Below are 22,343 nucleotides of genomic sequence, written 5' to 3'. Positions count from 1 at the left end.
AAGGTGCGTGCTCTTACAGATCAATGATAGGTTGAGAGAATGGGTCAGAAGATGAGGACTGAAGCAAATGAATAAGAACATCAGATCACTAGGGCAAAAAGAATTTTATAGACACCTAAAAAATTCTTGCCATACCCATAAGGAAAAGAAACCTCTAAAGTGAGGTGGCTGAGATTGCATAGAAATGTTTTATTTTCTAGCTGGCTATTCATTGCAGTTTCAGTTTACGTTTTAGTAAATCAGTACAATGCCACTAGTGATCCCGAGTATTAAAGAGACTACAAGTTTTTTTTTTTTTTTTAGTTAGCGTAAGGTAACATGAAGGAAGTTCAAACTGTATGTGTTTTCAAATTCCGAGTTGTGCATAGCTCCTAAAAACCTCCTATGAGGTTTGACTTCTTTGAGTAGTCCAGAAATAACTGCTTCAAAGGCTTCTGAAAGTCAAGTTAGTTGTAGTCCCTCCTAAATTGTCATGTGATGAGCAATAAATAGATCAAAAATCCCTGGGGAGCACAGGAGGAAATAGGAATAAATACTAGGTTTTCACTGGATCAGAATGGTTGTATTGTGTCACAAGCTTCCACAGAAGGACAGATTTTTAAATTATTTTTTAAGAGAAGCAAAAGATGCAGGTGATAAACTGGTTTAAAGATTTTCCAAGCCCAGACAAAACCAGAAGATTTCACTGCTTTCTAGCTCAGCTAGATGTTGGGCTAGCATGATGGCAGACCAAATTAAATATTGGAAAGTGTAAGGTAATGCATGAAAAGAGAAGTTTGAATTACTCCTACGTGTTGCTGCGTTCTACATTGACAACTTTTCCCAGAATAGACCAGCATACTGTAGCCACTTCAGAAAAGCTTCTGCTCATTGTGAAATGGTGGCTTTAAAAAGGAGCTTACAAAGTGGTGTAGCAGCTTGTGTGCATCGTGTAAATCAGTGTTCTCACCTGTAACGCTTTGCTGGATGGTCTGACATAGGACAGGAATAGCACATTAGGCTTAAAAAGCTGTTGAAGGCATGGAAAAGCTATCGTTTACGAGAGGGAGAGAATTCAGGCCTTTCTTAGGGTGACTGTGAGATGACTAAAGGACGACTCAGTATTTCTCCTCCAAAATCTGTTTGTTTCAAAGATTCCACTTTACCCTTTTTAATGGCAAAAGGATGAGTTATTTACTTATGCTGAAAGGCAACAAGTTTTTCTTTAGGGTACCTAGAGAGGAATGCACAAAACATTTGTGTGTATACGTGTCGTTGTTATTTAACATGCTTAACATGTTATTACTTGGCATGCTTAAACAGTGGGTGGTTAATGGATGGAGCCTATTGCTGCAAAATGCATATGAGAGGAGCTGCTTAAGATGCAGAATGTGAGCAGTGTGCTTTTCTGGCTCTACTGGCTGGCTTGGAAATACGTACCTTACCTGTGGACCTCGGGTTACCATTTGATTGTGATTCAAAGCAGGTGTTTTCACTCAGTGAAGTTTCCCTCTGTAATTAGTTGAGAGCATAGCAGGTCTGTTTCTGTGTCGGATTCACCTGCTGTACACTCCTTCCTCCTAGGTTTCCTCTTTCATTTTTCCTCGGAAGGAAAAAGAGGAGAGAGGGAGGAAGGGACGGGGAGTGCTGACGGAAAGCAGCGTGGTGCTGTGAAGCTGCAGCCCTGTAAATACTGGGTTTAGCCACGTATCGGGGAAGGGAGGGAGGACATAACAGGTTCTGTCTTGAAGCAGCTGCCAAACTCGCTTCCTGTGCAGCTGAGACTGGGTGAGATCCCTGACTGCTTCTGGCGGAGGTAGACAAAAATAGTTACAAGGACAAATTTTTGCGATTTGTTCCTCTTTATCTTCTCTTCCTCCCCTCATCTTAAAACAAGCCTGTGTGCCTGACACACACCACAAGAACTTTAGTCACCCCCACAATCTCTTAACTGTGTTCTTACAAATTTGGAAAGCCAGGCTCTTGTCCCGTTGAAGCCCTTATGTTTATTTTCCTGGAAGCACTTAATGCTACCATTTTTTCTCAAGTGAAGTTTGGCTTTAACTAGAAATACTGGCTCTAAAATGTTCTAAAAGATGAGATGTATCCTGGTGTTTCAAGAACAAGCTATTCCTTACGTTTCAAGGAAATATTCTTTGTTGTTGCTGATTTACTTCAGACTGTGGGGTTTCATGCACCTTTCTTTGATGGTGGATGAAGATGGATGTTCCTAGATTACCTGGGATGAATGGACTATTGTTTGGGTCTAATATATAGTTATCCCTGTATTTTCTGTGTTAACATAATGTAAGGTTGGTCTTGGAACTGAATGAAAGTGCTCAGCTTCTGCACCAGAAAGATGTTAGTGTTCTAAAAATGTCTTAAAAAGTAGGGTGGGAAGAACATGCAAATGGAAGAGCATGCAGAAGGAAACTTGGGGAGTTATATTTTTTATATATATATATATATATATATAATATATATAATGTTTTCAAGCAGTTGACTTGGAAGGGATGCCTTGCTTTTTCTTTTTAAGACATGAATTTTATCCATCGTTTGAACATCCATTTAGCTGCAAAATTGTGAAGTTTTAGGTTAGCCTGAACAATATTTTAGCTCTGTTTTATGAGCAGTGGGCAGCTGGAACTGGGATTCTGTTATAACAAGTGTTATAGCAACAAGCTGTAAGTTTGCTGTGGCCCAAAAGAAGAAAGGTGGGGGGTGTTGCAGAGTGGAAGGGAAACAGATGTGATAACCAGGTAGGTCAGAAGTAGTCAGTACTGAGATCACAAGTTCTCTGATTCTGGAACCTGGTGCCTTCATTCTGCCTCTCTAACGTGGTTGCCCTTTAACTAGGTATTAATGAATAAGAACTTCTGTATGTAAACTGTCTTCTTAGACAGAACAGCTTGTGCAACTTCTCTGCATCTATGATCTTCAAAATCATCATGTTCCTAGGCTGTGTTAGGTTCTTCTTTGCCACCTTGAATAAAAGCAGCTTCTTTCATCTCAGCTCTGACCTTTACTATAGGCACCTATGTATCTATTTCCAATGATGACAATAAAGCTACCTGCTGCAAAACTTGAAAGACAGCCGTGGACAACTTGAAGAGTAGAGGGCATTTGCTTATTCTTTAAAGTGTTCTATGCAAATGAAAGCATGTGTGCCCATTTACCTCCCTGCAAAATGCAAGGTGCTTATTATGAGTAAATGAAACCAGTTAAAGAAGAGAGTGCATGTTTGACCTCTCTCACTTGCACGTGTGTTCAACAATGCCTTGCTACACGTAAGATGAAATCTGTGGAGGCAGGAATAAAGACTTCCTTGAAAATGTTTGGGTTTTTGGAAATTAATTATGCTTTAAATCACGAAACGTATGCATAAAACCTTCATATGAAAAAAAAAATGTTTGCATGGGAGGCTACAGATGTCATTTGCTTGGAGAATTCTGTCCCCTAAATACATGAATCTTAGAAGCACAACATCCAGATTAAAGTGATTATGAATTTTGTCACTGAAGCACTCCTTTTGAGAAGGTATTCCCCTGTGACATTTCTAGAAGATTATAAATACAGTCTGCTGTAAGAAACTAAGTGATGAGTAAAAGATGTTCTCGAAATATAAAAACATAACTAATGCTAAAAGTTCAGTGCAATCAAATATCTTTTGAATCTACTGAAAGGGCCATTTATTGCACATTAGATGTTATTCTTGTCTCAATTTTTGTACTAAAGATAACCACCATGCACACAAAGTATTTTTACTTGGTGCTACTTCTGTTGCTCTTAGTTCCCTAATTTTCTATTAATATAAAAATCAGTGGTATGGATACGTCTTCTGTACCAGAGAACGAGAAGATAGAAAAAGCAGAGGCTCATAATCTACTATCCCAGTTACATTGCTGTTTATTTGCAGAGCAGGCTTTTTAGGGTTTGGAAATGGTGTTTTGATTCCTCTTTCAAGGTTGCCAGCAAATATTCAGTTATGGTAGGAGAACAAGCCTTGTGTGTTACAAATCACTCTGCCTGTAATGTAAAAAGAAAATGTGTGTAATTAGGGGATTTTTTTTTAATGTTTGTCATAATGATCTTTTCTTTATAACCAAGCACAGTGTATCTGTCAGTGGGGTCTGAGACTGAGGGTGGTCCAGTACTAAAGGTGTGAGATGTTATGGTCAAGTCCTATAGATTAAGCATGCTAGCTAAAAGCATCAGCTGATACAGCGATTCTTAATGTGGGTCAGCCTTTACAGAAGGATGGAAGACCACACAGGGTGAGTTACGGTGTCCTGCCTGCTTAATATTTTCAACTTTTTAAATCCTTCAACAGAGATCCTTTGTATATTATTTGACTAGCTAGCACTTCGGATCCCATAGAGACTAAATTGTGCAGTTTCTGAATGGAAGTTTCTGAAGTATCAGCAGCAACTGGCTTTGTTCAGACACTAGTTAGACTTGGTTAAATTTTCTCGTCCATAAGAAAATATGAAGACATTTTTAATGCAACTCTATCATATTTTAAGTCCTGAATTACAGCATGATGAATTATTCTGAGCTGTCATTTTAGATGACTTACTGTACATATACTTAAATTCAGCGACCAAACTTAGAATCAAAAACTATTTCTATTGTGTTGAAATGTCTAGGATTTTTTTTCACTGAAAGAAAAATCTAAAATTCTAACTAAAAATATTTCACGTTCAAGAATTTTTCACTTGAAGTGGAACAATGTTGCTATCCTATTTTGAGAAACTTTAACAGAAGATGATATGAAAGACTAAGCTCATCACTGTTGACAAAAATAACCATCATAACTATCTCTTGCGTGGAGACTTAAGCCAAAATATGCTTTTACATGGTGGTTTGGGCACGGTTCTGATCAAGGTGAGGCAGGAAAATCCTCAAGGCAAACATGACAGCATGGTTCTCCCTTGTAGATCAGATGGGCACCATTAATAATAGTACATTACTTGATCGAAGTGACCCTTCTGTCATTTTGTTTGCTTTGTGAATCGTGTCTGCACTTTGCAACCCAGAACATCCTCCCAGATCCATCCCCAAACTTCCACACCCCTCAAAAAACAAAGCAAAACAAAAACCTCCCCCACAAATGTTTTAAATAATAATTAGTATTTCATTCAGACTAATCTTCTAAAGTGGTTTCTCTTCTAAAGACAGTTTTGCAGCAAACCAGATACTTCCTATAAACTGCATGTGGTTGTAATTGTCTTGAATGCTTAAGTACAGACAGTGATGCTAGTTAAATGGCAGGTATGTAAAACAGTTACTTCTTCCTTACATTCCATTTTAATTAACACTACTTTCCAAGTCAGGAGCTGCTTAGTATTTTTAGAGATCATGTCAGTCATTCAAAATACTCCATTATCTTGATTGTTTGCTTGTTTTCAAGTGAAAGTGTTCTGCCAATAATGTAGCTAGTACTAAGGGAATGTGAAGGAACAGGACTGTATCTCAATTAAGAGTCTGATTCCTTCCTCTGATACTATAAAACTGCCACCCACACCTGTATTTTTAATTGGATTGGGCTCATTAAGATAAAGGATAAATTTGCACATCCAAGTCTTCACTGCACAATAGCCTATAAACTCAAAGACTCTAAAGATATATATTTATAAGATGTATGGCATTATATTCTAAACTTGCAGCTCATGGACATTTTTAAATCCAGTATAGCATCTGATTTGTGTGTATTTTAACACTGGAACAGTACATTTAACTTGCACATCTTGTCCTTGTAAAAATTCTAGCAGAGCTGAATTTCCTAAAATTGGAACTTCTACATTTTATCCCACGGATGCAAGTGTTAAAATATTTGTATCTTTTAGTGGTTTTATATACATACTCATAAGCAGCATAATTTCAGTGCAGCACAGAGTTATTTCACTAGAAATTTAACTAAATTAATTTGTTACAAACCACAGTTTTAATTATATTACAGATGCATTTAGATAGGAATAATAATAATAAAAAAGCAGCTAATTTTGATGATCTCTGACCAGTCTCTTAATTTCATTCTTCCTTGTGCCATGGCACAAACAGCAAGTTCAGGAATTAAGCTATCTGAAATAGGTATTTAAACCCTAGAAACAGATGTTACATTTTACTATATCTCCTCAAGATTTGTTTTATGACTTGTATTAACATAACTGCTGCTCTTTGAAATTGATTTCATTTTAATGTCAGAAGTGGAAATATGGAATATCTATAATTAGCAAGGATGTAACTTGCTGTCTTGAGTGCTTGTATTGTGATTGGATTCTCAGGCATTTGCTTTCCTAGGTTAGTCTCTTTCCTAATGTTACTGATGTGTTTTTTTCCTCTGCGTGTTATAAAAATGTTTTTTTTTTTCTATTTTAAACAGAACACCATTCATTTCTCTTGTAAGCTGCTTTGATTTTTATTGGCTTATTTGTGTGCAAAACAATGTTCGGAGAATTTTTTTTGTTTATTCTATTAAGAAAATATGATCTTCTTCCCAAAACCTGCAATATGTTCTTTCAATGCATCATTGTCAGGTATCGATTTGAATTTAGGCAAGGATTCATGAAATAACATCTCAAAGAAATTCCAGGAAATCTCAAAATAGTAAGATAAAAATATTGGCTTAAGCATCTTTGTATTGCAGGTAGCACAACACATCAGGAGAATCTGTTAGTGGAAAGATAAATGCAAAGATAAGAGCATGGGTTGGGTAAAAAAAAAAAAAAAGCCCAATTACTCAATTATTGTATCAAATTGATTTAAACCAGCAGAGGGAAAAAAAAAAACTTTAATCAATTTAAATTTTACCTTGCATTGAACTTGGTTATTTTTAAAGCAGGTCCAGTTGAAGCAGATTGCAGAGGGACCTGTCCACTGTATTTTGAGTATCTCTAAGGATGGAAATTGTGCAACTTGTTGGGGTGACCTGTCCCGGAGCTTAATCACCCTCACGGCTTAACAAACAAAAAGCCTAACTCCTTTTCTCTAATCAGACTTTCCAAACTTCTTACTTGTATATTGCTTTTTGTGCAATTGCTGTGCAGCTTCAAGAACAGCCTGGTTCTGTTCTCTCTCCCCTCCCATTAAATAGTTGTGGACAGTAAAAAGCTCTCCCCCTTCACCTTCTCTTTTATGGCTGAACAAATTCAGAGCCTCTCTTTGTAATACCACATGCTCCAGTCCCCTGCTCGTCTTGGCGGCCCCTTCCTCTGGAGTTGTTCCAGTAAGCCAGTTTTTCTCCATTGTCACCTAGCAGGACAGATACTAAAAGCACCCGTTGTGTAAAGCGGTACCAACTTGCGCTTGTTACTTTGGGAGCTAGGGGCTGCATGAAGTGGAGCATAGCCCTGAATGTCATGAAGTGGAAATGCTGTGAAGAGATTCCTGTAATAAGTCATCCAGCAGTTTTCAGGCAGGACAAACCCCCTTGCCTGGTGTGGAGGCAGGCCAAGGCTGTGTGGAAGGCTGTCACAGCTCAGTACGCTCTGACCAGGTTCTTTAAGGTAGTCCACGTGAGAAGGGTTAATGTAAGGTCTTTAAGATACTTGGTGCTGCATCGTGCTACATCTTGATTTAGCAGAGAGACAGCAGCATACTGAAATCAGAACAAAAGCACAATATAGCAACTGCAATATGCAGTTGGATCACTATACAAACGTGATTCCCATTACTGGTCTATATAATGCTCATGCACAGAATGACGGGTTGCCCCAGTCACTAGGAAGGAATACGTGTGTTAAAGCCAGCTCGAGCCCATTGCTTTCTTCAGAGGTCTTTTTTTTTTTTTGGTTATTCAGTTTTTATAATTCCAGTTGGACTGAGTTACATGTATACTTCTCCTGCTTTGCTGGGCTGTCTAGCTGGGGAAGGCATTGCTCTCTACTAATTGTCTCAAGGAAGGCTGTTTACATGACTTGATGACCTACTGGTACAGCTGTACTCTGAAAACAAAGGTTACCCCCACCTTGTGCTGAGATAAGTTCAGTTTGCTTAACAGCACTGGGCGGTCATTCCTTGCATTCTTTGCTGAACTCATCGCCCTTATCCATCTCTGAGCCCTCTTCCATGGTAGAGGTTTGTTGGCTAGTCACACAGGCACTGCTGTATCTCCCAGACCGTTGTAGATATGTTCCTTCTGAATTGATAGGTCACAAATAACTAGATGGGTGCCTGCCTGTAAGAGCTGCTCCTCATCTCAGAACTCAATAGATGTGTATTTTGGTCACATGGGGTAAGTACATCCAGCCACATGAGGGTGAACTGGAAAAAGAGGAGGGAGAATTGCTGCAGGCAACATCAGTGTACTCCAGCCCTCATCAGAATCCTGGCAGGTATCTGAAGGGCCAAGAGAGAGGGCAGCAGCCTCAAAAACAGGTTGATGACCTAGATGAGTTACTTTGAAGTACATGAATACTCCACTGAAAATAGGGATCAAAGTTGAGGGCTTTAGGTGGATCTCTCCTGAATACACAGGTGACCACACAGTACCTGGTCACAGTCCTTGTTATCTCAGTGGAATTGGAAAGGTGGTTGTTGTGCCAGGTACACATAGCTTTGGGAACAGGAATGTCTCTGCAGAAAGGAGAATCAGAAGAAGATAATCAGGAAATAGTCATCAGAGGCCTGTAAGGGTTAAGTGATATGCTCTAGGAAATCTAGCAGTCATTCCAAGATTCATCACTACTACTTTGATACAAAGAAGAGAATACATGATTTCTTATTTGCCATCTGTAATAATAATCTGTTCAGTTTTTCTGATTATAAAAACAACTACTGTGATGAGATTTTTTCATAGAATAAAACACTGGAAAGGATTTTTTCCCCTCTGCATTTCTTGCAGTAGGAAGCAGTATGCATATTGAAGTATTTTTGACTTTTAGAGGAAAGTTAGGGTACCCCCTACTGGCTATTTTTGGAAATAAAGCTGAGCTATAACCTACTTTAGAGTGAGCAACAGCTGAGTTTAATCCATACTGCAATTTTAATATATTTTTAGTAGGTTTTAGAGGAGTGTTCCCCCCCCCCGGTAGCTTGGTAGCCTTCAGCAGAGTGAATGTACCTGCAGTGCAGCTGTTTTAAATGCAGGTGGTTGTACAGGCTGAGGGGTTCTGTAGTACCAAAGGAAATAGCTAGATGTTATCACAGCTCTTGTTGCCTAGTAACTAAAGCTCAATGTATAATTTCAATGGGGCTGAATTTGATGCACCTTGTCTGTCTTTCCCTTTTTACTAGTGGAATGCACATACATGTATTTAGACTAAAATATGTCATCATCTGATAGCTAAAATATATTCAAATCTTTAACTTTACAAACTCAATTGCCATAATATAAGAGCTGACCGGAGTTTCACATAATTAAGAAAGACTTTCTAGTTCTTGTAGCATTTATTTCCTGATTTTATTAGTGAGCAAGCTTTTCAGGATGACTGTTTATGCATAGAAATATTAAATTATTTTCTGCATAACATTCTCAAATTTCATCTTTCCATTTCTTTAACTGATTTGATTATTCTATATATTTTTCTACTAAATCTACTTACACAGTCAGGAATTGATGTCAGAGTTATTTGTTCAACTATACTGATAACCCACTTAAAATTACCTGAGACTGTTTGGATTACTGAATTTTTTGTAAGCAGGTGTGAAATGTTTGATTCATTGAGACAGCTTGTGTAAATAAATACTTGTGTTAGATTTTTAGCCTGATTTTTGATACATAATGTAATGATTGTATCTTATGCTACAATTCTCTATCAATGAATTATCTACACTGTTTTAACTAATCATACTCTAGTTCCAGTAATGTAATTTCTATTGCCAGAATTATCCTCACTTTTTCATAAACATATATGCTAATATAAAATGAGTTTGCTAGACTGTTTTAACCTTGTCAGTTGTAGACTTCAAGCTTAACTGAATTTGTTTTTGAATTGTGTGACTTTTTCTGACACTTGTTCCTAATTCTTCATGCATATCTTCCCCATTTATTTTGTTGGACTTATTTGATATTTTCAAGTACTATCTAAGACTTAAACTAGTCTTCAGTTGTTTTGCTTAGTAGCACAGAATATCCTGAGTTGGAAGGGACCAACAAGAATCACCGAGTCCAACTCCTGGCTCCACACAGGACCAGCCAAAAATCAGACCATATGTCTGAGAACATTATCCAAATGCTTCTTGGACGCCCAACCACGCTCTCCGTGAAGAACCTTTTCCCAACACCCAGCCTGACCCTCCCCTGTCCCAGCTCCATGCAGTTCCCTCAGGTCCTGTCGCTGTCCCCAGAGAGCAGAGCTCAGCGCCTGCCCCTCCGCTCCCCTCATGAGGGAGCTGCAGGCTGCCATGAGGCCTCCCCTCAGCCTGCTCTGCTCTGAACAAACCAAGGGACTTCAGCAGCTCCTCATATGTCTTCCCCTCCAGACCCTTCACTATCTCTGTAGCCCTCCTTTTGACATTCTCTAACAGTTTTATATCTGATGTTGTGGCACTCAAAACCTCACACAGTGCTTGAAGCAACGCCAGCGCAGAGCAGAGTGGGACAGTCCCTTCCCTTGACTGACTAGCAGTGCTGTGCTTGATGCACCCCAGGATACGGTTGGCCCTCCTGGCTGTCAGAGCACGCTGCTGGCTCATATTCAGCTTGCTATCAACCAAAACCCCCAGATCCCTCTCTGCAGGGCTGCTTTCCATCCTCTTGTCCCCCAGCCTGTACATACAGCCAGGGCTGTCCCTTCCCAGGTGCAGAATCCAGCACTTGATCATGTTAAACTTCATACTGTTGGTTTTGTCCAAGCTCTCTTAATTTGTCCGGATCTCTCTGCAAGGCCTCACCACCCTCTGGTGGTGTATCAGTGCAGTCACATTTTTTTGCCTTAATTTCTTTCATTAACAGTTGATACCTGAAGCAAACTTTATTAAAGATATCCTTCCTTTTTGCTGTCTACATTGATATCCTGTTTTACACATTTGGCTATAGTGGGTTATTGCTCTGAGTTAGGGATTAATACCTAGTGGAACAGAAAGATGGTTTTCAAGCAGGCTTCATGCGTGGCAGGCTGAAGGGAGAGGAACAGCAAAAAAAGTTTAAAACAGATTTCAGTTTTACAAGATTGTATCACATAGTCCTTGATGATGACAAGTAGTTGATTCTGCAGACAGTTACTAAAATTAAAACTTGTTGCCAAGAGCAATAATTTATATGTATGTTCTGCCGCTTGCATTTCGTATGAGTTACACAGGTCTTTTTTCACTTCACCCAGCTCTTCCGGCTCTCTTCTTGATCTTCTAGTTTTGTTCTTGCCTGACTCTTTTTAATTCTACCCAGGGAACTGTTTAAAAAAAGTAATAGTTAACAAGAGTAGTGCAGCCATTTTCTTTGGTGTATATTTTGCTGGCTTATTATTGATGCAGCCCTAGAGTATATGTTTTCTCTGTGTGTAAGTAAAAAATTGCAAGACTTGGGTTCAAATCTCTCCTGTTGTCATCCACTGAAGATGCAAACTAACATTAATTTCATATTTGAATGTTCTAAAATAGAAATCACATTAAAGTAACTGTCAAAAGCACCAAATATAAAAGTATTATGAAGAAGAAATTGTAGTTAGCAGTAGGGAATTTTACTTATATTTCACCTAAGCTTCATGTTTAAATTTTACTGGTCAAATAAAATGCATGTTATACTGTTCTGGAAATTCTTCCTGCCTTTTTCGCTTTCTGTGTGAAAGTTGGAAGGACAAATATGCCATTTACACTAGTTCTTTACTGGTATGGACTTTCAGTGACCTATGAAATGTTTTATATTCTCAGGCTTTTAAATCCCTGAATTGTCATTCTTCAGACTTCTTTGGAAACTGAATTGAGTCCCTGTTAGAATCAGTTGCATAAATATGCTTATTATTGATGCTAAATAAATTAATAATTTGGACAATGTCCAGTGCTTGCATGCAAACAAGTGTATTATCATGGTCTAGAAAACTTTGATTTTAAGAAAGTGAACCCTTCCAATGTTGAAGGGTTGAAGGTGAGGTGTAAGTGTGGAGCGTTGGGAAGAGTAACTAGGGAACTTGTGAATAAATACTGGGGAGAGTTTACATGATGTGTGAGAATTGTAATCTATGGAATGATTTCCCAGTGAACATGGTGACAAAGATGTTTGTGATTTTAAATCGTAAATGGCATTTGCAGAGACATAAATAATTTTGATGTTGGGTTTTAAGTTTGAGTCTTGTGGTTCTGAAATTTTCCTCTCTTTGTTTTATTTATTTACTTATTTTTATTAATGTTGACCAGTACTCTTGTATCAGTCAGAACTGAACTGGGATATTAAACACCTGTTGCTTCTTTCAGGTACTGCTCCCAGCAGCTGGTCTCTTGCAACTGCAGGATGTGAAAAGGACTTGCTGTGAATTTTTGGAATCCCAGCTTCATCCTGTCAACTGCTTGGGAATTCGTGCTTTTGCTGACATGCATGCATGCACAGATCTCTTGAACAAGGCCAACACATATGCAGGCAAGTTATCGTTGTCATAGAAGTTAGCTTGATGTCTGTGTGTGGGGGTTACACACACATGTGGATTCCATGCCAATCCACCCACACTTACCCAAAGGAAATTCAATTTTATCCAGGTATACATCTTCTGAAGAGTGTATCTAGTATGAATGTCTGTCAGAGAAGGAAAGTCTTCTGGCTGAAACATGGTTATAGTAACTGCACACAGGGGCAGTATTTTCGTGGCCTATCAGGACCATACAATTTATAAACCAGAAATAATCCATCTTGTTTAAAATTTTGTGCCATAGTTTAGGGGAGAGTTTAGGGGAGAAAGCAGGAAAGAATTAAAATTCTGGCATTAGAGAAACAATTGCCAAGAACCAAAGTTCCATCTATGATTTTCAGGACTGTTGGAAGAACGTGGGGGAAGAAAGAAGATGAGGGCATGGGGGGAGGCTATCTGTAGCGCCTGTACTGTACTGGCAAAGTAGACACTGACAAGAAACATATATGAATATTGTGTCTTGAGTAATTTGTCTTCTGAGAATCCTACATATCTAGCCCAAAACTTTAAATTTCGTACTATAAAGGGTACTTGTAATCTTATTCTTCTGTCTTGACACAAAGTGGATAGAGGTATGTCTTCTAAGTACCAATATAGCTCAACCAACAAAATGTTTTATTAGTCTAATTTCTACTTGCCTTTGAAGAACACTTGTCATTGTTTCTTATTCTTTGCTGAAAAATGTTCATAGAATTCTTAATTTTATTACTAAAAGTACATTGCCATTGTCATCTTAAAGGCTGTTTGTCATATCTGTAAGAGGACTAGTTCGTGTCAAGTCTTCACATTTTCAAAATTAAGTTCTCATTTTGCTTGCCGTTGTTAATAAAAAAGCAATTCTGATTCTTTGGTGAACTAACAGAAGTGTTGTTGCAGGGACAAGGGAGAATAATTATTCCCTTTTTCTTGATGCTCGTGAGGCCTCAGGTGGAAAAATGCTGAACCAGCCTTTAAGACAGATGCAAACAAGCTGAAGTGAATCCAAGGAAGTCTAACAAGAACATATTAAGAAAACAGACTGACCTATGACAAAGACTGTGAGAGAAAAGGGTCCATTCAGTCAAGAAACTAAAAGGCTAGGAGTATGAGAAGGAACACAAATCTTCCTGTACGTAAAGAGATGAGAATGAGTAAGCTTCATTTGTGAGGTATTTTTAAAGTAGTTTCATGCATTAAGAAAAATCTTACTGTAAAAGTAACACTGGTCAGGCAAGCTGTCTATGGAAGTTATGAACTCTCTGCTGTTGGGCAGCTATAAAGAACTGGTTAGACCAACATCAGATTTAAGTTGATCTAGATCACACCTGTGTGCAAATCTAGATGATCTGAAGTGCTTTGTAGCTTGCATTTGTATGACTGTGAAGGCTAAAATCCTTTTTTCCCCTCTTTACTTTCCAAATACGTTTTCTGCTGTTGGAAAGTGATAATACAGGGAAAGTATTACCAAATCAGTAATTGTTAACATAATCTAGTACACCTGGATTCCCTTGTTTAACTGCTTTTGACACTGGTAGAGGTTGCATAATGTAGATTACTAAAAAAAATAAACAAATCCTTAAAGCCATTGTGTAAGCTTTGCACAAAGCAGTGAATTTTTATCATAACGCTGTAACTAAAACTAACGCTTCAATTTATTCAAGTAGCATTGTAGAATGCCTTGGGATTTTGATGTTTAAGTAAAGACTGAAGACATTACACTGAAGAATTAATTTTTAATGGAAACTTTTTATGGTGAACAAAAAAACCCCACCCTTTTATAGGGATTAAACTTGGTAGCTAGCAAAGAAGTATATTTTGATTAGAGCAGCAGAAGTGAATATTCAAAGAATAGGACAAATTTGTTTTAGAATATGCTTCTAATTCAGAAATCATGGATTGTCAGAGGTTGAGAGTTGGTCTCAGGTATGCCTCTATCTGTCCAGTCACGGATCTTTTCCTGTCTTTCAGTGTCTCTTGGATGTTTCATTCCTACTTCAGGTTCAGCAAAATTGAATTCCTTTTCATCTAAATATCTTTCCCTTCCCCCTGTCTTCCACTCACTGGTGACTTCAGTGTTCTCCTAGTCATTCAGGTTTGTGAACTTAACAACTTTAACTCTCCCCTGCCATTTTCTCTCAACTACTCTGTTACTTATTCCTTTATTTTGTTTCTTCCCTCCCCATCAAATCTGTGCTATGTCAAATTTCTCATTTGTTGCATTGTAAATCTACCTCTGCCTCAAATTCCTCTCTGTCTGCTAAGGTAATTGTATTACTTTTGCAGTATTCCTTCCCCCCACCCCTCCGGATAAAATTCCAACCTCTCACCCTTGGCTTTTCCAATTCAGCAGAATTACCCCCACTTGTACCTCTCTTGTATTTCTTTCCTACTTCTTTTGTGCTTGGAACTAACCTTTCTTTCTCTTTCCTCCATAATAAAACCACCTTCTATTTCTGTCGGATTCCTCCAGAAAGTACTTTCCTCATATATGTTTCCTTTTTTATCATCGTATTCCTGGAGTCCTGCTGGCCCATACCATGAGCTGCCAGCTCCACTCCTACTGTGTTTTTGCAGTATCTGTGTGGTGAATTTTAAAGCAATGCGCATTCTGTTCTTACTCTTAAGATAATATACTGTGCATGTTTAGGGTGTGAGATACCTCATTGCCTGGCACTTTCTGCCCTGCCTTCATTAATCCCTAGCAGTCTGTCAGACTTAGTATGAGAGCAGTACAGAAAAGAGAAATAAAAAACAAAAACAAATTATTCTGATAATGCTGCAGGGAGGGAAAAAAAAAACTATATTGCTTTTCATAGCTTTTCTAAAATATACAATGACAAATCAACGTAATTAACAACTTAGTACAGAGTTAAAAACGGCAATTTTCCTTGAATAGAGCACTAAGTGCTTAATTCAGATGTCCAGGTCCAAATAATAGCCTTTTTATTGTCATGAGTAATTTTAGACCTCATAAAAAGAAAAATTTTGATGAATGTTTTCAGTTACCATAATTTCAAGAAAATCTGTTTTCCAATATAGATCTTTTTCCCTCACTTTCAGAAGATTATAGTTTCTCTGTCAAGAATGGATATTTAAGGAAAAAACAAATGCAGTAAACTCATATGATTAGGTGTCCATTGAGAGAATTCTTGGTTGCTGTCTGAAGTGTGAAACTGAGGAATACAAATCAGCCATGCTCAGTAATATTTCATTATTTTAACCAAGTGAAATTGTATTAAAACTATTTATATATCAATTAAAAATAAAAACCCCAAAACTCAATTCAAGAGCTATTCAGGTTGCTTTTAAAAGGACTAAATTTTGTGATGCATGTCTTAGGGGAGAAGTTCTAGTGTAGATGCAACTCAGTACTTTCTGTGGTAACTGTATTTTAAACTGTTATGCAAAAGGTTTTAATTAAATCTTTTCTGCCTTTGAGTAACACCATATCAACTCGAAAAGGCTGTCATATTTTTGATCTTTTATGCAGTAGCAATCCAGGCTTACATTTATTAGCTAAAGTTTAGGTAGTTAATGTTTTAGGGAATGCATTTTCATGTAACAGTGGCTTAATTTTTAATTTTATTTTTTTTCCAACTTCTACATTGACTATGCCTTAACAAATGCTAAACTGCTTCACTTTTAAACTATCTTTGTTCAATTTAATAGTTGAAGTTAATATTTATGTAGATTACTGTCTAGAAATATAAAAACAAAGACATTGGCAAGACCGTGAGTGCAATATTTGTTGAATGTGTGTGAGAGTACGGGAATTATGTACAACTTGTAACCCTTAATTATCAACGAACAATTTTATCCCTTTTTAGGTTAATGTTTTCCCTCTTGAATTCTTAAGCATCTAAATACCATCATAGCCATCATACCGTCTTTTTTTTTCCCTCTGTTCTTGAGCAACTCTCTTTGTCAAGGCTCTTTCTCACAACTTAAAGATTTTTTTTTTGTTTTCTCAGAAGTTTGAGCCAAAGATAAGTGGCTGTGCCATTTCAGTATCAGACCTTGTGTCACAGACAGCTGAACTCCTGTGAGCCTACATTTTAGGATTACAGGTTACAGAAGCTAGAATGAGTACAGAAGAGGGGACTACTTGATTGAAAGAACAGTGAAAATAGAGAAAATGAAAAGCACCTGGCTCTTTGACTTCTTCCACTCTTTGTTTTACTTGCTATTTATATTTAGGAAAAAGAGGCAGTTAGACACTGCTAATAGACAATGATGGCATAAAAACAAATTGATGCAAACATAGATAAGAAGTTATTGAGACTCTGGAACTTCCTTCCAGTGGGAGTGAAAACCCAACTTCCATTAAAATTGGAGCTTCGTAATCTTGTGATGGGGCTGGTCCTCCTGTAGCAGACTATTGGATTTCTATAATTTAGGGAAGCCATTTATATGTATCTGATGCCTATTGAGAGAGCTGAAAATAGTATGCACTTGAGGCAAATTTCTTGGGGTTGACTTCTGTTACAATTAAACTTTCTGAGATGCCAACTGTTCTGGTGATGTTCCCTAGTGCAGTCCTACTCTGGGTCTTGCACCTCTTCCACAGGTGGGCAATAGATCAAGCTGAGATCTTTCTTTTGCTAAGATTTCTACTAAGAGTATGTGGCATGAATGCTGTTAGTAAGCATCTGTTCGCAGTTTTAGCCTGTGATATACCTTAGGTAGTCTTAGGGCATGCACACAAATTAAGAATTGTCCGTGGTGTGTTTTACAGTTGTCATAATGTTAATTATAACCTCAGGATAGATTGGTAAGGCTTTTTAATCAAGGAAAGTGGTTTGATTCCAGGAATTTCTTAAGTAAGACAAGCAGTAGGAATGCTAAATAGGAAATCTTAAGGGAAGAACATGATTAATCCACGGTTAAAAAGAAAGAGAACTACAAGAGAATAGAGTTAAAAGGGCTATGCCATCTTGGACTGGGGTCAATCTCAATGTCTTTTCAAGCGATTTTTAACAAGAGAGAGGAAATGTAGCTCCACAGCTCTCTAGGTCATGCCAGACTTGGGGATAAAACTGGAGAGGCTAATGGGACAGCCCCACAAGCCAGCTGGTATTCTGAAGCAGAAGAAATGCTTATTGTCATCTTAGATGCTAAAAATATTTCTGTTCTGTTATCTTTTTTGTAATGTTTCATTACTATGCTTTTAGCTAGAAGAGGTCTTCTGTAATCTTGTGAAAAGATAAAGTGGATTTCCAGTAATCCTATGAATATATTCCACTTATCTGGTGAAGTTCTACAAATGTGGTCTGTAGCACCACAGCACTAGAGCTCTCATGCAGAGCTTAGCTCTTGAAATGCATCTTTGTTGCAAGCAAAGATGATAAATGTAATTTCACTAATTGCATAAATGCACTGGGTTTGGAAAGGTTGGATTCTCTGTGGAAGAAGTGTCTCTTGGTGACCAGCGCTGCTGGGCTTTTAACATCATGCTGAGAGGTCACAGAAACCTTTGTTAGGGAACCTTAGCACAAGCATGGATTGCTGTATTGTACTTAACTGTGGGATGCTGCATGTTGTGTTCTGGTGCTCTGGCTAAAACTTTGAGCCCTGACTGGATTTGGGAAGTACGTGCGCCTTCTGCAGACTATTCTGGTGTGCATTTGTACTCATGAGATTTAAAGGACATATTTAGCAGAATCTTTCTTACAATTCTATTCTGAGTAGCAACGTCTGTTGCTATGCTTCTGTTACCTTGGCTGCTATGAATTTCATGGTGTTCTAAAAGGCAGTTATTTAAGCATAAAATTGACAAGTAAATCAGATTGCAGAAGCCAATTTTTTACAGGATTTAGCTTCTGCCAGTTAAGTTGGCAGAGCTTGTGTCTATCCCTCTGCTATAAGGCTGGTTATAAGGCACTCTTGACCACTGCCTGATGTTATGCTGTTAGCAAAGACCTTTTTTCCCAAGCCAACAATGTGACATTGGGAATTGAAGCAATAACTAAAAAAAAAAAAAAAAGTTTAAAAACTATTTGTTTCATTTCCTTGAGAAATTATCATTGTCCTTGTAAGTGAGTGTAAGGCTCAGTTCCGAGTTCCACGCTTTGCATCTCTGTTTTAAAAAAAAAAAAAAGCTTCTTTCTGAACTGATAATTTTTTCTCAATGTTTCTGGAACATTCCAACTGTTTTTGTAGTGCTAGCACATCAGAAAAAAATGCAAGTACTCTTTTTAGTTTATTAATAAATAAATTAATCTATTTGGTGGAGTAGAAGCAGTTGGCCTAAAACACAGAAGATGCTTATGAGAATTGAGATATTTCTTTGTGATCTTTTGTTTCACAAACTAATAGACACCGGATCACTGTCATACAGAGATCTAGGAAATGTGAGGGTTGTTGTCCTTTAGCTGCAGCCTATGGCACTGATAAGTTCTGGCCACATTTTTCATGTGTGTTAGTGCAGCTTTGGGAAGATCTTTGGGAGAAGATTTCTGGAAGTGAACAAAATATTAAAAAGTTTTCTGGAGTGTCATCAACTGCTGGAACACATCAAAAAGATGTTAGTAAATGGCTGAAGCCCATTGCTGATGGAAAATAAATGGAGCAGTTTTCAACACAGAGACGAACATTGAGAAAGGCCATTGTCATAAAAACAAAGTAGAAGATGGGTTACAGGCTTTTATTTTTTACCACCAAGATTCTCTGAAAGGTTTTCATCTGAAGGAACTTAATAGAGACTTTTGCATCTCTATTTATTTATTCCATTTAGTAAAGGCAGTTAAGCCAGGTAAGGGTTGACTGTAGGTATATAAATGAGAGAAGTAGTGTTTGTGAGTTAATCCACAAACATTTGTAGCATGAAATGTCCAGTGCAAACTTCAGATATAGAAGAGGTAGGTCAAGCACTTACTGCTGCTATGTCTATGTAGAATACACATCTCCAGACTCCTGATGGAAAATAACAAAACGTGGTACTTTTATAGCTCCTTTTATCTTCCTTTGCTCTGCAAAATATCTTCATTTATTGCATTTCCAAACATTTTGTTACTAGCTCCTTTCATGTTTTTAAGAACTTCCTTTTTGTCCTTTTAGTGTGTCCCTGAAGCTGAAGTCCCATCCTACTGGTACAGGGCAGATGAGGACAGATCGTCAGCTATCCAGATACAAACTGTCTCTACCAGTTGTGAAAATGTGAAAATCTGGTTTTCATATGCTATTGGAACAGATATTTTAGAAGCTTCCTAAAATGGAAGGGATTTTTTTTTTTAAGGCAGATTTAAGTTTTGAGGATAAAAAATTAGAATTGTACTTGTTCAGAAAGTGGGAATTTGGAAGCCAAGACCCTGCAGCTCCTAAGACAGCTTGTTACCAGGCTGCCTGATTCTCAAGCCAGCTGGCTTCAATATCTGGTTAAAGTGGCAAGAAGTCAGGCAGGATTCCAGCATGAATTTGTCAAAGCTGCACGCTGTGTGGAAAATTCTTGTTTGGCGGGGGGGGGGGGGGGGGGGGGGGGGGAAGTAGGTATTTTTCTCTTATGAAAAGTTTCCAGCAGATAGTTCTGTCTGCTTATCTAGGGGATGTTCATGAAGTAGTACATTGTGACAAATAAAAAAACATAGCTAGTTTGAGATTTTGCAGGGGTTAGATGCAATGAAATGTTCAGTTTGATGTTATTATCTCAGATTATCTAATCTTTCAGAATTTTAGCAATAAGATGGGATAATACAAATCCTAATCCAGAAGGCAAAAACATATCCCCAATACTGGTTTCTCTCAGAATGATTAGAAAAGAAAATATGAATTTTTTTTTTTGACTCCTAGTACCAAATCATATTATTTCAGAGTAAGATGCTGATATCCTTCTTGTTAAAGGAAAGTAGAACGGTTTGAATTTCATAAGAATTATTTTTATGTATGTATATAAAAAAAAAAAAAAAGCCTCTTGTCTTCAGTGCTTGAAGTGTTAGATAAATTGCTGTTGGCAGATTTAATTGGTGTTTCTGAGTTTCCTTATTCTTGTTTTGTTTCTTATTATTTTGAATAATCCATTTAGCTGTAATTTCAATTGGCTTCTGCCAAAAGGTTATCTATCAGTCAGTTAAGATTGTCTCCTTGGCAACAAGAAATCTGGTTCTTAAGAGGCAAATGATTTCAACTTACACTCCCACTTTTTTTTTGATGGCTAAAATTTATATAGCAGTCTGCCCTCCTATTCTCCTATTCCTCCCCCCCGCCTTTTTTTTTTCATTTCATTCAGCTGAGAACTTGTTTCGAGGTATTGCTTGAAAACCTGAGCATGTAGCTATTGACCGAGTAGTTTGTTTTAGCTTCTCCTTTTTTCACTCCTCTTAGCTCTTGTCCATATGCCTTATTTCATGCTTGAAGCACAGAGGCTGGCATCCATTAAAACAATCCATTAGTTTTTGTTCAAGTACTTTTTTTTTTTTTGATTTATTTATCTTCTCCCTACAGTTCTCTTCCTAGCATGAAGACAGAATTCAGCTTTTCAAAGTAATACAACAAATGTCAGATTCTCAACTTTCCCTCTTTTTGTTAGGGACTGGATCTCTTCCGTTCTTTAGAGCATGTCATAAATCTAAATCCCCATTTGAAATCGAAGGCTTTGTATATATAAAGTTATCCACGCATTTCTAGTTTATGAACCATATCTTGTTGGATATGATGCAGTGTGGATTGGCTTTCTCAAGGAAGATGAATAAAGCTTCTGAGATTTGGATGTGTTTTGCTTCCCCTTTTTGCTTCCCTCTTAACTCAGCTTCTGAGCTGTCAGATATGCTGTTTTGTGTGACTGTCACTTTAAAATTTGAAGTTTATGATAAAGCTTAATTTATGCAAATTACAGTTTTCAATTTCTATTCGCAATGTGCAAATAGTAAATTCAGCAGATGTTTATTTCAGTAAGTGTATCTCAGAAAATTCTACTTCAGCTCAAGGAACTGCAAATTTGTTATCTGAAAAACAGAGTTTGGACATAAGATTGGTAAGGGGTAGAACAGTAATGGTAGTGTTACGGAACTCAATAGTACTTCTCATCCTTTCTCTCCTATAGCTTGAAATGCAGCAGAAGTACTACCTGTCTATCATGATAAGAGAATGCTGCGAACTGGAGGGACTAGTGGAGATTATGTCTTTATGAATGGAAAAGCTGATAGGATAAGAGAAAAGGCGAGGGACTATTTAATTAAATAGAGATGAGGATAAAGGAATAACGAATGATTTTGAGTAGACAGATTGTGGCTTTTCCTGTCATTGTGTTCAGCAGTAGAACATGGTGATATTCACTGAAGACTGATTAATGAATGGCAAACTGTGTGTTAAGTTTAGATGTGGGTTTTTGTTCAAGAAACAGATTATTGCTGCAGAAGGGTATTAAAGTAAAGAATTAACAAGGTTCATGGGGGTGGATTGCATCTCACTGAAACTCATTGTTTAGTGAGTACTGTAAGGTAAAATATCATCATTCTGACTACCAGTCTCTAATTTTTCATGATTATATTGAGATTATATGAGAGGAGGTCTTAGCATATTTACTTCTCATATGTGTTCTTGGACTTTTGTTCTGAAGCAATTATGTTGCTTGTTTGAAGGAACAGGATGCTGAACTAGATAGAGGACAGGAGTTGCCATGCTGCATTAGATGTATCTTTTTATGCCTCACTAGTCTTTAGTACAAGTTCAAAAAAGCTGTTGTACCCTGAAAAAATTCGACCTTCTGATCTGGAAGCATCCTGCATTCTTAAAGTACCTTCACAGAATCCAAGAAGGCTGAGGTTGGCAGGGATTTCTGGGTTATATCTAATATAAACGCTGTGTTCGAGACCAAGCTTTAACCTATATAAAATG

The 22,343-nt window shown here is 37.6% G+C and overlaps 1 protein-coding gene across 1 annotated transcript in view; it reads left to right on the top strand.

The window, feature by feature from the left end:
* Positions 1 to 22,343, top strand: part of KLHL2 (kelch like family member 2) — a 57,573-nt gene that overhangs the window by 22,349 nt on the left and 12,881 nt on the right. The window contains 1 exon segment of the mRNA XM_040555777.1: positions 12,328 to 12,490. Within this exon segment, the coding sequence (XP_040411711.1) occupies positions 12,328 to 12,490 (163 nt within the window).

Source organism: Cygnus olor, chromosome 4 (genome assembly GCF_009769625.2).
Source record: "Cygnus olor isolate bCygOlo1 chromosome 4, bCygOlo1.pri.v2, whole genome shotgun sequence".
Taxonomy (NCBI): domain Eukaryota; kingdom Metazoa; phylum Chordata; class Aves; order Anseriformes; family Anatidae; genus Cygnus; species Cygnus olor.
This window is presented reverse-complemented; position numbering and strand designations above follow the sequence as displayed.